General features: G+C 47.0%; 2 protein-coding genes across 5 annotated transcripts in view; one reads left to right on the plus strand and one right to left on the minus strand.

Annotated features, from left to right (window-relative positions):
• cpped1 (calcineurin-like phosphoesterase domain containing 1) overlaps nt 1–17,308 on the minus strand; it is a 243,295-nt gene that overhangs the window by 105,829 nt on the left and 120,158 nt on the right. The window lies entirely within an intron of this gene.
• Nucleotides 1–17,308, plus strand: part of snx29 (sorting nexin 29) — a 136,510-nt gene that overhangs the window by 62,170 nt on the left and 57,032 nt on the right. For all 4 annotated transcript variants that reach the window (XR_008833505.1, XR_008833506.1, XM_056429737.1 and 1 more), the window contains exons 15-18: nt 4,503–4,609; nt 12,624–12,740; nt 14,141–14,196; nt 14,437–14,518. Coding sequence is in view for 2 of the 4 variants with exons in the window: in XM_056429737.1 (XP_056285712.1) it covers nt 4,503–4,609; nt 12,624–12,740; nt 14,141–14,196; nt 14,437–14,518 (362 nt within the window). In the remaining 2 variants the exon portion in view is untranslated. The remainder of the gene's footprint in view (nt 1–4,502; nt 4,610–12,623; nt 12,741–14,140; nt 14,197–14,436; nt 14,519–17,308) is intronic.

The raw sequence follows: 17,308 nt of genomic DNA on the forward strand, positions 1-17,308 counted from the left end.
TTTGTTTTTGTTTATTGGGAAACTTCATCTTCTGACAATACTATTCGGTATTTCATTACTTTTGATTATTGCCAAATGGACTGTAATCTGCATGAGAAAACAAATGTAATAAAAGGAAACATGGACGATAGTTCTCCGCTCATCGGAGTGAATCATAAGAGTGAAGCTGGAGGCTGGAAATGCAAAACAAAGAGCTGAAAGATGCTAAAAGGCTACTGTGCACGTAGCTTTAAAAGAGCTGTATTGGTAGTAGACATACAAAAAATATATATATTTATATATATAAAATGTGATTATGTGTGTAATAAACACACTGTTGATGTGTCCTTCCCATTACTGTGTGAGTCATGCTGTTATGTCACCAGCGCGGTGACATCTCCTCTTGTTACTATGAATGGCGGGTAAATAGGAAATGTTTTTTTGTCCATTAGTATTCCTCACCATCTGCCGAATGTCTGATTTTAAACGACATTCAGCTGATTGCTTTGAAGCCAACGAGACATTATGTCCTCCGGCGGTCCAAAAACGCATCAAATCAAAGGGAAAATCGGGACAATTTTTTTTCCAGGAAAGAAAAACTTGCTTTAGGATTTCTTTCTAAAAAGTTGACCTAGTGTGTGTGTGTGTGTGTGTGTGTGTGTGTGAGTGCAGAAGAAAAGTAGCCTGAACCGCTTTTTCCTCCTTTTGTGTGATTCTGTGAGCCGGCTGTGCTCGGCTCTGATTGGAGCTATTCTGGACCCTTCCAGGAACAGAGCTCCCAGAGACCCTCCAATGGAGCAGCACACAAACAGCCAGATGGTTCCCAATGATAGGTTTGTGCACGTGTGTGTGTGCGTGTGTGTTCTGGGTATATTTTTATACATGCATGGCTCATTTCAGTTGTTGAAAACCCAGGAGACGATCTGATTGGCTCACGTTCGGTCAGCTGTTCATATTTCTTGGCTTTCTGTGAGATCCCCCGGCACGTTTTTCCCCGTCATACATGCGTCGCCTCCCGTGCTTTTTGAATAAAGACCTGTGTGTCGCGGCGGTGAAGCGGCCCGTCTGCCTACATTTTTATTTTTTTTATTTTCAATTCTCGACACGCAGACACGGAGGCCTCCGTTATCGGAAGCAGGGCGACACGATAAATGAGCTGCGGACGATTAGAGAATGAAAGGAGATTGTTTTTGATTAGAACAAGTTAATTAACTCGGCCGCCTGGCCGCTCCCTCGCCAGCGCATCAGCAGTGTACGGCCTGACTGCGTGCTCAACTGTGTTTGTGTGTGTGCGCGTCTGCCTGCTATTGTTAGTGTGATGCGGCCCAGAAACATGTATTTTTGATCTTCTAGTTTTATAATGAGAAACTGAAACTCAATGTGCTGTGTCGTCTGCCTGCAGGTGTGTGTGTCTGTGTGTGTGTGTGTGTGTGTGAGAGAAAAAAACCTCTTTATCTGCATGTTCCCATTGACATGCATGGCCTTCATAACATGCGTGATTGGCGGCGTGGGACCGCTGTGCGTCTGAGTTGAATTGAACGGCAATAAAAGATTGATAAGAAACTAAAGGAGAGATATGAGGATGAAGGAGGGAGGAAGATTTCAAAGGGTGCAGAGAAGAAAAGGGATGAATGAAGGTTGCATAAATGAGCCGAGGGGAGTTTGAAAAAGAAAGATGCACCAAAAAAAGAGAAAATCAAATCTTCAGAGAAGAAAACAAAAACAATGGACATTGTTTATGAGCGAAAGGGGGATGAAAGAAAGTTAGGGGCACAAAAACAGAAAGAACAAAAGGGATGGGGAGCGCCAGCCGGGAGGGATGGAGCCATTTCATAAGAAGAGCCCCGGCTTCACCGCGGCGTGACGTCGCTACAGGCAGCGCTCCACTTGATTGCGCAATAGTCCCGTCGCGGCGGCGTGTTTTATTTAGCGGCGCTCGCCTCCGGCCGGACGCTCCGGGGTCGCGTCTCCCTGCCGCTAATGGACGGAGCGGCGCTCCGCCGAGCGCGTCGGGCCTTAACGTCGCGATCGCCATGGCGACGCTCCCACTTTGGGAAGAGGGCGGTCGAGAAGTTTCTAAACCTCGTGAAATGGGAAAAGCTGTGATCTTGTCTTGGAAGTCTGACGCCAGGGGTGGGAAGAGTTTTAATGTTTTTAATGTCTGCAGATTGTAAAGAAAAGAAAATGCAACCTTGGTCGGCTGGATGTAACAGTTTGAACACTGAGTCTCTCGCCGTGGAGCTGCAGCCACTGGTGTGTGTGTGTCAGTGGACTTCCCACTAAACTGGCTAATTATCGCACACACTGTGATCATTAGAGAGGCGCTCAGGTGGAAGCCCAGGGGAGGGCACACTTCTGGGAGTGGGACATTGCACACACACACACACACACAGTTTTATAATAACATCTGTCACACTATTTGTTGCATTTGCAATGTAGCATTTTGCTGCTATGTAGCGCAACATTTGGAACCTTCTTTTTAACATGCCACACACACACACAAACACAACACACACACACACACACACACACACACACAGAGTTCCAATGTGATGGCTCACCTGTAATGACGTTCCAGTGAAGGACTGAACACCAGCGGCTCACACACAGCTGCTTGGGAGTGTCGCTCGGTTCCTCTCTTTCCTCCAGACCAGCTGTCTGCAACATTCCCTCGAGTCGGGAACATCTGCGTGTGCCCCCCCCCCCTGCTCTCTTCAATTCATCACCACCTTGAATCTCTCTCTCTATTGCCCCCCCCCCCCCCCCTGCTCTCTTCAATTCATCACCACCTTGAATCTCTCTCTCTATTGCCGCCCCCCCCCCTCCGTATATGTTTCATTATTATTTAAGAGCCTATCACTGTGACGGGGAACAGAAATCCAACTTGAAGGGGGAACCGGCAAGTTTGTACAGCAGAAGCACCGTCAGCAATCCTCTTTGTGTGAGTGTGCTTCTTACATTATGTATATATTGTGTGTGTGTGTGTCTATTCAGCTGCTGACTGAGGTTTACAGTACCGTGCTGTTGGTGGGCCAAAGATAAGCTTGGGGGATTGATGTGCCGCCGGGCCCTTTGCTGAAGCCACGATAAAGCATTTCTGTCTGTATGTGTGTGTGAGTGTGCCCCCCCCCGTCATTGCCACTAAAGGTGAAAGGGGCTCGATTTCTGATATAATTCAATTCCCTCAACAAGTGAAGCTTTAAACCTCCACGGAGCCGTGCTGGTACCCGGAGCCTTTCAGCAGAACACGAAGCACACGCAAACATCGCCCGAGATACGATGAAAGGACTACAAGTCTCGTCCAGAAGAGTGTGTGTGTGTGTGTGTGTGTGAGTGTGTGAGTGTGAGTGCACGCCCCCCACTAGGTTGCCATTATCCAGCCGTGCTCCTCTTTGTTAACCCGTACCTGCGATTGATTCCCAGCAGCTGTTCCCCGTGCGTCCCGTCTCTTTGTCCCCGCACTGAGGCTCCTCCATCAATACCTGCCTCCCCGCGTCGAGACATCCACACACCTGCAGGGGGTTCAACTTCTATCCAATCAGTCCAACTGTATGTTTTATTCATTTTCTTTGTAAGTGCTTTCGGACTGCATTCCTACCCCTGTGCTCCATCACCCCTCCTCTCCCTCCTCTAAAGTCTGCGTGTTGTGCGTTCGCTGTGTGGCGGCGCTAATTTGCTTTTGCCGTGGTGGGGAAAAAAATAAGAAGAAAAAAATCGGTCTCCCAACCGCCAAAAATGATACAGAGCCCCGATTCGGCTAAGTTGTGCCATTCCTTCTGAAGGAACCCGATTAGTTGATTGTTTATGGCCTCGGATGCGGCGCTTTAGGCTCCGCGGTGATGACTTCAGCTGGTTAGCGAGCAAAGAAACAATAAGCTCGGCCCGAAAAGTCGGAGGAGGGGAGTTTATCACTTTGAAAGAACATTTAGAAGTTCTCAGAAAGAAGGAAAAGCCTGTGTGTGTGTGTGTGTGTGTGTGTGTGTGGCAGCATTTCATAATGTACAATAACGTGTGCGTGCCTGCGTCTGAGGACTTGTGTGCTCATGGGTGTTTCTCTACGTCTGTTTGACTCGTATCTACTTCAGCGCGAGACATTAATTAAATAAAATGGAAATGATGTCTTGCATTCTATGGATCCTGCTGAAACAAAAGCATCGCGCAGCAGCAGGTGTCACAACTCGCTCACGGAGGACGACGCACATAATTGCCATGAAAACGTTTCTAATTATCTGTTAGGAGAGCTCCTCGCGGTGTGTGTGTGTGTGTGTGTGTGTGTGTGTGTGTGTGTGTGTGTGTGTGTGTGTGTGTGTGTGTGTGTGTGTGTGTGTGTGTGTGTGTGTGTGTGTGTGTGTGTGTGTGTGTGTGTGTGTGTGTGTGTGTGTGTGTGTGTGTGTGTGTGTGTGTGTGTGTGTGTGTGTGTGTGTGTGTGTGTGTGATCGACATTATCTGAACTGTCTGTGTTAACATAGCGGTTCTCTCTCTCTCTCTCTCTCTCTCTCTCTCTCTCTCTCTCTCTGCTGCAGCCATGTCTATGTTGCGGCCGAGTGAAGACCGCGCTCCGGTGCCACAGAATAAGTGCATGGGCGACATCGAGGAGCTGGCCGCCAGCTACGAACGCAAGCTCATCGAGGTGGGTGCCGCCTCTCTGAGCTCTCCGGATGCACGTCGAGATGAAACTGGAACGTTGTGAAACATCTTTTAAAAGAAACATCTGCAGCATTTAAAGGGAACAGTTCAACATTTTGGGAGATGCCCTTAAGTCACTTCCCTGAGTTTGATAATGATAGCTTAGCACAATGACTGGAAGCGTCAGTCCACATTGACTAAGCTAATATATACATATATATATATATTAGGGCTGTCAGCGTTAACGCGTTAATCTATGCGATTAATTTGGCCGCGTTAACGCACTAAAATATTTTAATGCAATTAACGCAATTTTTTAAAATTATTTTTTAAAATTTTTTGATATACTTTATTAATCCACAAGGGGAAATTAGTTCTCTGCATTTAACCCATCCTTAGTTATTAAGGAGCAGTGGGCTGCAGTGATGCGCTCGGGAAGCAACTGGGGGTTCAGTGCCTTGCTCAAGGACACTTCGACTTGCTTCCGGTGTTCGTTGAAGTTTTTACACTCCTCTGAGTGTCAAACCGCGGCAGTACGGTTTGACACTGTTTCCGTTTTTAAAACAATTATTTCTCCGCGAAAATAAGGAGCAGAAATCAGTTTAACTCGTGGATGAATCAGTCGGGTTTCCTCCTCCGCTCCTTCCTCCCGTCTCCCCCTCTGATACACAGAGGAACAGAGGGGCGACGTGTCGGGTGACGCGGCGCGGAAAGAACTCGACACACGAAACCTTCAACGTGATTTGTCAATCTGTTTGTCTGTCAACATTTTGGGGAAAAAACAACCAATGAACACTCAGTAAATCACAAAGGACCTCCCACCTCACAGGTGAGGCTCATTTAGCAGCCTGTCAGTCAGAGAACCAGAGGACACGGCGCGAGGACAATGAGCCTCATTTCAGAGCTGAGATTGTTCTGGAATGTTTGATGTATAACACGTGGGGGTGTGTCACATGCAAAAGACTTTAAACGGTGAATTTAATTTATTTTGTAAAATGTATAAAATGCCCCCAGCCTCCAGAGGGTTAACGTGACACATGTGAATGTCAGTCAGTCACCAAGGCCACTGGTTCTGCTGCTGTTCAATGTTAAAGATGACAGGACCAATGGGGTCTCAATATACTTTTTTTTTTTACTAATCTGATGTTTCACTGAAGAAACAATTTATCATCCACGATATTAAATACCTCGCTGGCACTGTATATGTAGGAGCCTCTTTGAAAACACAGCTCTGTGTGAAGTTTTGTCTTTAAAAAGAAGGAAAAAACTTTTAATCGCAATTTCAAAATGTGCGATTAATTAGTTAATTTTTTTAAATCGATTGACAGCCCTAATATATATATTTATATATATATTATAATATATGTATTATATTTATATATATTATATATATTTATATATAATATTATTCTGCACAACATTTCTGTTAATTAAAAGTTCTTGCTGACGTATCTATGAATTCTTTGACTTTGGACGAGGCCGAGCTGAATAAGAAGTGGCTTTGTCCAAAAAGGAGTTGATTCCTCAGTTTAAGGTTCATCCGGTTTCCGCTGTCATTAAGGCGTCCACATAAATAATGAATCTATTTCTTATATTCCTTTTTTTTTAATGAGAAATCATTCCAGCCTGTCTTTGGCCCAAACTGTGTCCCCAGCACATGTGTTTTTAATGGTGTTTACTTATTTATTTAGTCCATGTGCTCGGCCGTCGGCCTCCATCGGGCTTTCACGCGGAGAGGTCCGGTAACCACTCGAGGATTCAGGGAATGTGTGTTCTACATGAGCAGCTGTCAGCCATCCTGAAATTAAATGCGACTCACCAGGTTATTGATTTATTTTGGTGGGGGGGGGGGGAAATGTCACATCGATCCTTGTTGGATAACTACAGGCCTGCCAGACACAAATAAATATCATCCGGGGCTCGGCCTTCATTAACCTGGGAGACACGGCCGCGTCCGTGGCCCAGTTCACTTCTAATTGAATGATGCTAATGCGCGGTATCGATTTAGACTGTTTATATTTGACCACAAAATCTCAAGGCGCCCTTTGCTCTTTTCCTCCCGTCTGCCGGGGGGCTCTGGGGTCGGGGCTCTTGTTCAAACAGAATAGAGAGTTGACCCCTCACGTCACTAAACGGAGCCGGGCGCCGGGCTGTGATTTAACCAGCAGGGCCACACACACCGATACACACACAGATCATCTGATCTGTAACGTGTCCCTGGTGTTGATGCCAGTGCGTCCTTCCTCTCCTCAAACCCTCCTGTGATCCGCGTTCTTTCATACCTTTCTGTTTTTTTTATACCCGCCGGATTTCCTCGCCGCAGCGTGACTCGAGGAGGAAGCGTTCATTCTTACCCTCCCGCCGCCTTCTTCCTCTCTCCTCCACGTCCGTCTGCTCCTTCGCCTCTCGGCCGCGGCGGCGAGAGAGCGATGCGAGGTGCGCTCGCTCCCTCCGTGAGCACGGCCTCAGTCCGGGTGAGAGGGGTTCCTCGTGGACGTCGGATCTGGGTGGGTTTAAAAAAGCAGAAAAAGAAGCAGCGATCGGAGGGGGAGGGCTCCTCCACACATCCCGACGGACCGCTGCTCGTCTGAAATGAAAGGAAACGCAATGAAATGATGAACGAGGACAATGAGAGAAAGACTGACGGGTGCGGGGAGAGATAAAAACAAATGGGGAAGAAATGGTGGGGGGCGGAGCATAAGCACTATAATTGTCAGCTTTATGGTGTTTTTCCTCGTCTGCGAGTGGTTGAAAAAAACCATAATGCGGTGTCCACCGAAAACTGTAAGTCATTGATCTGTGAGGCTCAGTGATGAGTAGGAGGTGGGCGGGTTTTGATGTAACGCATCCGGCTGAAGTCAGACGGTGAAGAAGCTCCTCTGGACTAATGGGCCCCGAGAAGCCTCCGCACTCACCAGCGTGTGGAGATCTTTTTAATTGCGTTCTTATTCAATGGGACTGAAATGCTAACGGCATGGATTTGGCCTTTCGTTGTTATTATTACTGCACGCCGTGCCCTTTTGCTTATTGAACGATGTCGGGGCGTCGGTAATATCGTGATCGTCAATATCTTTCAGTTTCCGACGCGTGAACACGTCACCTCCGTCCTACGCAACCCGGCCCCTCCCCGCCTACCAGACCTCCTCCTCCCCCTCCTCCCCACAACCTGTTGGCCTTCTCAGCTGCTGCCTCTGGAACCATCCACATCCGTCTGGCTCCCATCATTCAAGCAATCCCTTTAATATTAATATTAATTTAAATAATTTAATAGCGGTTTGTTTTTGTTCTTTGTACTGTGTATCCTGGCTGTGTTGCCTGTACTACTTATAGGTACACACACAAAACCTATAAATATAATTCTTTATTCTAAAGAATTTTTTTGTTTTGTTGAATTGTTAATAGTTTAAAAAAAATTGTAATAACAAATAACCACGAAGAAATTAGAATACAATTTAATACAATTGTCTGATTTATGTTTTCGGTTTCACTTTGAATCTGTAGACTACTGCCTAATAATATTATAATTATTATTGCCTAATAGTCTTATTATTGGCTCATAGTCTTATTACTGCCTAATAGTCTTATTATTGCCTAATAGTCTTATTATTGCCTCATAGTCTTATTATTGCCTAATAGTCTTATTATTGCCTTTTTTATGACGATTGCTCAAATTCTGTGAGCCTAAATAAGTATATTTATTATTTTTGAACAAAGGTTAAATGTTATTACACAAGTGAATGACCCTGGGTTTCAGTCAATGGGGCAAAGATTGCCCCCTAAAAAAATAAGTCTATTTCCTACCCTGCTCTGAGACCTCTGCAGAGTGCGTTGGGATCCGTCTGTGGACCAGTATCCTCCCAGTGCCCTTAACATGCATGTTATTCAGACTCAGAAGGCATTTATTTGTGAGGCATCATTCCATCATTCAGAGCTGCCATACACCGACTGGTCTGTTGCTCAAAGGCTGGGTCAGCCCAACCCAACCTGGTCAGCAGACGTCTGACTCCAGTAAACACACTACGTTAATGTCTGACTTCACTGGGAGTCTGGTGACTATGCACTGACGACTACAGCAGATCTTGTTTTGTTTTTGTTCAGGTTTCCCATGGTGTTTTCTTTATTTTTAAATATATCTGCTGTTTTGTATTGCTAAGAAGAGGAAAAACACTTTTTGGAGGATAGAGAAGAGATGTGGGTCAACACTTCCAGTGGGATCAGGGAGTCTCCCTTTGATCCACACGTTCATTAATTAACCATAAACAACATCAAGAACAAGAACACCAATTACAAGCCACCGACTCGGTCTCTCTGAGTCTCCTCGGAGGAGAGTACACGTGAAAAACTAACGGGTGAATATGAACAGAAAAGCCTCTGCAGTGCATGTTGTGTCTCTATGTAATGCAAAGGGAACGTGACCCCTTAAAAGACAGAAGCTGCATAATGCATGTGATTCTTCTCATAATGTTGCAGGTGAATCTGCTTTGAAGTGTTCACACACGCTCCGACAACAAAGAGACGTTCTCGGCTTATCCAATTTGCTTTTACTTTAATTATTGTACTTGTTGCACTCATGGTTTTTAATGGTTACAATTTGTGGGCATTTAATTCCGTGGATGAATCGTGAAGGACCCACAGTGCAGTGAGAATAATCTCACCAGTATTACAACGTAATGTCCCTCCCACGTAGCTTCAAGGTGTGCACGTATGTGTAAATTCAGGTTTTAAATCCAAAAAGGACAGACGCACCGACATGTCTGACATGGAAACCACAGGAACCATTTTAGTTGCTGCTGCTCCACCCGTCAAATGTTTCTGGTGTACACCAACGTTCAAAAGTTTGGCGTCATAAAGACAATGTTGTGTTTTCCATGAAAATTCACACTTTTATTGATCAAATGAATTGCAAAATTAATAGAACATATAGTCAAGACATTGACAAGGTTAAAATAATGATTTTTATTATAAATATTAATGTAGTTCTTGTGGCTCAAAGGAAGGCCAGTTTTATAGCTTCTCTCCAGCATAACTGTTTTCAGCTGCGCTCCCATAAAAAGGTGTTTTAAGGGTTTTATACCCCTCCGTTACTCTTCTAAGGCGATAACACAATGTACCATTAGAACACTGGAGATGGGAATTCTCGTTGATGCTTTAAATATGAAATTTTCTCACTTTTTCATGTCAACACCTGAGATTTCATAAAATGTTTAATCATGGAAATTTGGTTTAATCTCCTGGACACCCATTGGTCAACATGCGTATGAACCCGTTAGCATCCAGGACCAGCGCGCTCGGTGGGGGGGGGGGGGGGAGCGTGACTTCACGGTGGATGTGCGATTCCTTCCTCACATGTTCGCTCTCCGGTTTTGAAAAGGCGAAAACAAAGTCTGTAAACTCCTCTTGCAACACGCAGAGATCCAAGAGCTCGACATGACAGCCGTGGCTCGTTACGGCCGCTAACCTACAACCTGCAGTGATACTGAAGATCTTTCGGCACAGAGTCATGTCATATAAGTCAAACATACCATTGGATCCACTGTCTTAATATTGGCAAAGCCCCGTTTCTGTGTATTTAAATCCGGGCTCTTGACTGCGTTTCAACCTGATCTTAACATGTCTAAATACTCCCGTCGGCGCAGCGGAGGACATGCTCGTAGGAGAGTGGCTTCACTTCTCTCCGCGCTCATCCGGCTGTGATGAAAACACACCAGAATTAAAGCTGACAGACGGTACTTTGACATTTTCATCACTGCGGCGTCTCAAAGTATTAATAATACTGCACGACCCCAAACACGTGTGAGCCCAGTGACAAAGACTCTGCCACAGGCCAGATCTTTCCATTTCTTTCTTCCTCCCCATAAACCATCTCTGGCTGTTTCTATTGGTCCATCTGTGCTCACACCTCTTCTTTCTCTCAGCCTTGTGTCTGCTCGGAGCAGCTGTGCTGAAGTGAGTCAGAAGCGCAGATAGAGAGACGAGCCGCTGTTAGTAACCCACTTTCTGGTCCGCGTTCCGGTTGAGGATGTTTAAATGGACCCCTTTGAGTCCCCGAGGCCGGGTCTCCCTTCGGACCCCAGTGTTCCTGGTTCAACACCAGCACTGAGACCCGCCTGCCGTTGTTGAGCTGTGTGTAAAGCCACAGGACACAATGACACATTCACAACACTTCTGTTCTTTAAAGAAATGCTTGATGTTGACGTGGAAAGGAGACGAGCACCCACGGTTTCACTTGAAGAAGTATTACTTTAAATATGTTCAATGAAGTATTTATATATGAAATAATTCAATTGGAATTTGGAGGGGCTTTGGAGGAGTTATTGAATGACATAGTGTATATATATATATATTTATATGTATACACACATATTTACACACATACATATATATATATATATGTATACACACATATTTACACACGTACATATATATATGTATATATTTATATATATATGTATACACACATATTTACACACGTGCATATATATATGTATATATATGTATACACACATATTTACACACGTACATATTAGTGCTGTGAAAAATAAAGCGTTAACGCGCTATGATTAAATTACAGGATTAATTAGTTACATTTTTTTACCGCAATTAACGCATGCGCAGAATGAGCTTCCAATACGTCTGTTGTTGGTCGTCTCCAGCAGCGTGTCATTTTGTCTCTACATGTCGCGTTAACACGACTCAGAGCTCCGTCTCGCGCGCCGCAGAGCTCGGATGCCGGCAAAAGATTGAATTCAGCAAATAGTGTAAAGAAAACACCACGACAACATTGATTTCAATGTGTCCTCCCGTCCCGGCAGCCTGTCGGCAGCGAGCGCCGAGCGGAGCCGCACAACTATATTCATCTGCAACAGTTTGCGGCTGCTGCTGCGTCGCTGTGAAGGATTCCCCCCGAGGAGACACAGCGAGGTCCCTGCTCTCAACCACGTGAGCGTGATGAAGACGAGCGCGACAGAATGTGAACCTTCGGCCGGGGGAACAGACCGTAGACACGAGTGACATCAGGAGAAGATGAAGGTTGAATAAGAAAAGACACCTGTTGTCCTCAAAGGACGACTCTGCACAGTGAGCACATGTCACAATGACACTCAAACGTCTCGTTGTTGTTGTTGTTACACGTCCTGATGTTCAGCCCTTGCTGCTTTCAAGCCTTTGTTTGAAATAAACCCCACGCTGGTAATCTGTTCTGACGCGTGACATCTTTTCAACCACGTATTCCTCGTAACCCGATTTTTCGTGTGCGTCGAAGCTGAAACATGGACGTTGACGCGTCGCGATGCTTCAGCGAAGCGTTCGGTGTTTTCTATTCCCATCGTCATCGCTGCTGCTGCTGTCATTACATAAGGAGCTCTCCTCCGCCTTCACGGCTGTGTGTGGGCTCCTAAATGGGACGTGAGCGGGCGAGTGTGTGTGTGTGTGTGTGTGCAGGGGGGGGGGCCTCGGCTCACGTGTTAGCCGGAGACGGCGCTCTGCCGAAAGCGGCTGTGACAGCAGGTGTGCTCCATGGAGCCCGGCTGTCAGTCTCCTGACAGAGACCTGTCCACACTGTCCAGCCTGGTTAGGCAGACAGGCACACACACACACACACACACAGCTCGGCCATATTTCCACATACACACGGATGGGAATAACACCACGTCAAGGTGAGTTAGAGCTGATGGGAATTGATTAGAAAGCTGGCAGGAGTCTGTTTAGGCTATGAACTGCCCCCCCCCCACACACACACTCTATGTCTGTTTCTCTCTCTGTCTCTCTCCCCCCCCCCCCTCCCTGTCCCAGAATCTTCCCTTCTGTCAGCGTCCATTAGATCATTTCATTCATCACCCGGAGTGCTTCGGCCTTTCCTGTGTGACAGTACATTTAAATGTTCTCCGGCTGTATTTAATGTGTTTACACGCTTTTCTGTTGTCCATTTCTACTTAATTGTACTTTGGATGAAAATGTTCTCCAGCGAGATTCATTTAAGTGCTCTTGTGTGTGTGTGTGTGTGTGTGTGTTTTCTGCAGGTGGCCGAGATGCACGGTGAGCTGATTGAGTTTAATGAGCGCCTGTACCGTTCCCTCATGGCCAAGGACCACCTCATTGTCCAGATGAGACAGGAACTCATTGACCTGAGAGGCCCGGTGGGTGACCCCACACACACACACACACACACACACACACCCGCACTGCAATGTCCCCTCTCATCTGATTCCTCTGCCATTTCCTCGACTCTCTTCCGTTTGATTCTGTTTGTTTATCTTCTCCCCGTTTACTTTTTCTGCCGCCGCTCTTTTCATTTTTCTCGACGGTCAATAAATGTTTTGCCCTGCAGCTCTGAGATTAGCTGTCAATCAAACGGGTGTGCGCTCGCCCCCCCGCCGCCACCTCCCGCCACTTCTCTGTTGACTTTGATTGTCTGTCGGTGTCCAATCAATGCTAACGCTAACTAGCTCAAACTTTCCAAGTGGTCCTCGACAATAACAACAAACATAGGGAGAGTGCCAACATCTGGCCATGCTCAGGAGAGCTCCAAGCAGTGTGGAGACTCACACACACACACACACACACACACACACACACACACACACACACACACACACACACACACACACACACACACACACACACACACACACACACACACACACACACACACACACACACACACACACACACACACACACACACACACACACACACACACACACACACACACACACACACACACACACACACACACACACACACACACACACACACACACACACACACACACCAACCACCATCATCTGCAATGATGGGAGCCCAAGGCTGAACATAGGACCTGTTCTCTGCTGGACCACTCATTCTCTCTCTCTCTCTCTCTCTCTGTCTCTCTGTCTCTCTGTCTGTCTCTCTGTCTCTGTGTGTGTGTGTATCAATCAATCTCTGGCCCATGACTATTGCATGCTTCCAGCTCCCAATAGCTGCTGCTGCAGATGACAAAAACGCTCGTCACTTTATTTCACCGTCTCTACTCTTTTCTCTGGACGAGAGCATCGGAGGGAGGACACACACACACACATCCAGAAGGACAACATCTGGGCCTGGTCATGTGGGTCCTGAAGGCACCTGGGAGCAAAGAGTGAAACAAAATCACAGGCATGATGAAGACACACACACACACACACACACAGTCAGATTAGGATAACCAAAGCTAACTGAGGATACTCATCAACACACATGAACCTTCAGGGATGCGGTCGGTCCAGTTTGTGTATTCTCCACACGGCGTGCAGGACAACCACATCATGAGCTAGTCGACTGTTAATGGAACACTTCTCGATACAGTGACAACAGAAGCGTTCGTTACTTTTATCCTGCTTGTGAATGACTATTAGAGAAGTATTTTAGTGTTCTTGTTTCCCCTGACAACGGCAGACGTCTCTGTTTGGGGATAACTTGCACCGCGGACATGTTCATTGCTCTCTGAGTTCTAACGGTTAAATGGAAGTCTTTTGTTTTCTCCCGTGTTATCAATCTTCTCTCTTTCCTCTTCCAGGTTGCGGGGGATTTAAGCCAGTCATCAGATGACCCCAGCCTGTCGGACTTTGAGACGTAAGAATATTTCTCTTTTTATCTCTCCCCTCTCACGTTGTCCTCCTCTGTTCATACTTTATTTTATTTTTTATTCTCTTCGCCCCGCACTGTGAGCAAAGCTCCAACGCTGCTTGACGTCATGCATTCATTCATTTGTTCCACAGTCCCATCAGGACCACATTAGATTATGAGGAGTGAGCTGATCAGAGTGCTGTCTGAGTGATGATGATGATGACGGCTTGTTGTTTTGTCACTCAGGGCTCATCGCGCTCTCATCAACGTGTGGATCCCCTCCGTGTTCCTGCAGGGCCGAGCTGCCAACGCCTACCACGTCTACCAGGTACACTCAGACGCTTAATGTCCTCTAGGCTCCACTAGCAGGTACAGGGACATATTGTCCTCTAGGCTCCACTAGCAGGTACGGAGACATATTGTCCTCTGTAGGCTCCACTAGCAGGTACAGGGACATATTGTCCTCTGTAGGCTCCACTAGCAGGTACAGGGACATATTGTCGGTACAGGGACATATTGTCCTCTGTAGGCTCCACTAGCAGGTACAGACATATTGTCCTCTGTAGGCTCCACTAGCAGGTACAGGGACATATTGTCCTCTGTAGGCTCCACTAGCAGGTACAGGGACATATTGTCCTCTGTAGGCTCCACTAGCAGGTACAGGGACATATTGTCCTCTGTAGGCTCCACTAGCAGGTACAGACATATTGTCCTCTGTAGGCTCCACTAGCAGGTACAGGGACATATTGTCCTCTGTAGGCTCCACTAGCAGGTACAGACATATTGTCCTCTGTAGGCTCCACTAGCAGGTACAGAGACATATTGTCCTCAGGAGGCTCCACTAGCAGGTACAGGGACATATTGTCCTCTAGGCTCCACTAGCAGGTACAGAGACATATTGTCCTCTGGAGGCTCCACTAGCAAAGATGGAGGAGCAGCGAGTCCATTTGTTAGAGTTGAAGCCAACAACAGAGGGACGGCGTAACGAGTTCATGAAGCCAATGAGGGAACAAATGAGCAGCTCTGAAATAATTAAACCTCAGTTTGCATTACTCCCCCATCATGAGCCTCCATTAGCATCACTGCTCTCAGGGCCGCTCTCCACACTCCACTGCTCCACACGCGTCCTCCTGATTCCTCCTCTTTTTGGCTTTCCCTGTTATTCTCACCGATCTCACTCCACGCCTAAACATAACCAAACCAAGGCAACGGCTGACAGCCAATCAGAAGCCGAGTAGGCGAGGTCATCCCTTTTTGTAATCGGGCGGTTTTAGCCACGTAGCAGCTCAAAGGAAACGCTGCTCCGTCAGGCGGTCCAGACTGGAACACTCAAAAAACATTTGAGGAAATGCAAATATGATGCAGATATGGACAACAATGCCTTTTAGGGTGAGCTTACTTTTCCTCTTGCGTCAGTTTGACATATTTTTGTGGAATAATTTGCCTCTTAGACTTTTGCACTAATGGGCCGTAGACTACCGATCCAATTTCCCACAGAGTCTCTAATGTCCATCACGTGAACGATGTCAGAGCTTCGTGCCACGTTCAGGTACCAAGAAAAGTGAAATGAATACTGTCTTTTCCATCACAGAAGAAGACGCTTAAAGTTCCAGTCCTCCATGTTGTGTGTTGTCAGCCCTCCACAGAGCCGTGTGTGTGTGCGCCCGGTTGTTGATCGGCACTAAAAAGTGACTCCACGTCCCGTGACTCCGCCCGCGCCAACTCGTTGTGTTCCCAGCGATGATAATAACTCGGCTCCCCCTCTGCGCCGGGCACTTAACTACGAGGTATGTTGGGAACTGAACTCCGGAGCAGCCGCGACAAATCAAATTGGCGCTTCTCGTTGCATCCGTCAAGTTATCGAGCAAAGGAGACGACAGCGAGCTCGTTCCCCCGGTGACCGTTCCACTGGTTCTGTCACATTAACAAGGTCCTACACTCCAGATCACTCAACACACACACACACACACACACACGCAGAAACACATGCACCTGCAGGTACCGTAGGTACATTTCATCATCCTGTACAAAACCACTTGACAGAATAACACACTCACACACGCTGTTATCTGCTCTGTAGCCAGCAGCGACAGCGGTAACGTTATTCAGGGGAAGCCATACGGGACGGTCACAGACAGGTGACACGTCCTCCGCTCTGACTGTGGCGCTCACAGCCGGATACATAATGGATGTAAACTCACAACTCGGGGCGCGCCGCCGTCTGACGCCCTTTTTTATCCGTGTGAAATTATCTCCGTCCTCTGGACAGCGGGCACAACAATGACAAATGAGATGCATTGTTTTACTCCCGCTCGTTCCCGTTCCTTCCATTTCCAGACCCCAGTGTTTCAGTGTTTCTTTATTGAAGAGCAGACGCTTTGATAAATACACACACACACACACACACACGGCCATCATCTCTCAAAACGATTCTGAATGTTCTGGCGGCGGCGGCTCACTTTGACGTCACGCGTTTGGACTCGTTCCCTGCAATGTGCGAGTTTATTAATGCGGCAGGGAAATGTAAACACGCTTCACCCGTCAGGATGTAAACACGCTTCACCCGTCGGGATGTAAACACGCTTCACCCTTCAGGATATAAACACGCTTCACTCGTCTGGTTGTAAATGCGCTTCACTCGTCGGGTTGTAAACGCGCTTCACTCGTCGGGTTGTAAACACGCTTCACTCGTCGGGTTGTAAACACGCTTCACCTGTCGGGGTGTAAACACGCTTCACCCGTCAGGATGTAAACACGCTTCACCCGTCGGGTTGTAAACACGCTTCACCTGTCGGGGTGTAAACACGCTTCACCCGTCAGGATGTAAACACGCTTCACCCGTCGGGTTGTAAACACGCTTCACCCGACAGGATGTAAACACGCTTCACCCGTCGCGTTGTAAATACGCTTCACCCGTCGGGATGTAAACACGCTTCACTTGTCGGGATGTAAACACGCTTCACCCGTCGGTTTGTAAACATGCTTCACCCGTCAGGATGTAAACACGCTTCACCCATCGGGTTGTAAACACGCTTCACCCGTCGGTTTGTAAACACGCTTCACCTGTCGGTTTGTAAACATGCTTCACCCGTCAGGATGTAAACACGCTTCACCCGTC

This window comes from Pseudoliparis swirei, chromosome 13, assembly GCF_029220125.1.
Source record: "Pseudoliparis swirei isolate HS2019 ecotype Mariana Trench chromosome 13, NWPU_hadal_v1, whole genome shotgun sequence".
Lineage (NCBI taxonomy): Eukaryota > Metazoa > Chordata > Actinopteri > Perciformes > Liparidae > Pseudoliparis > Pseudoliparis swirei.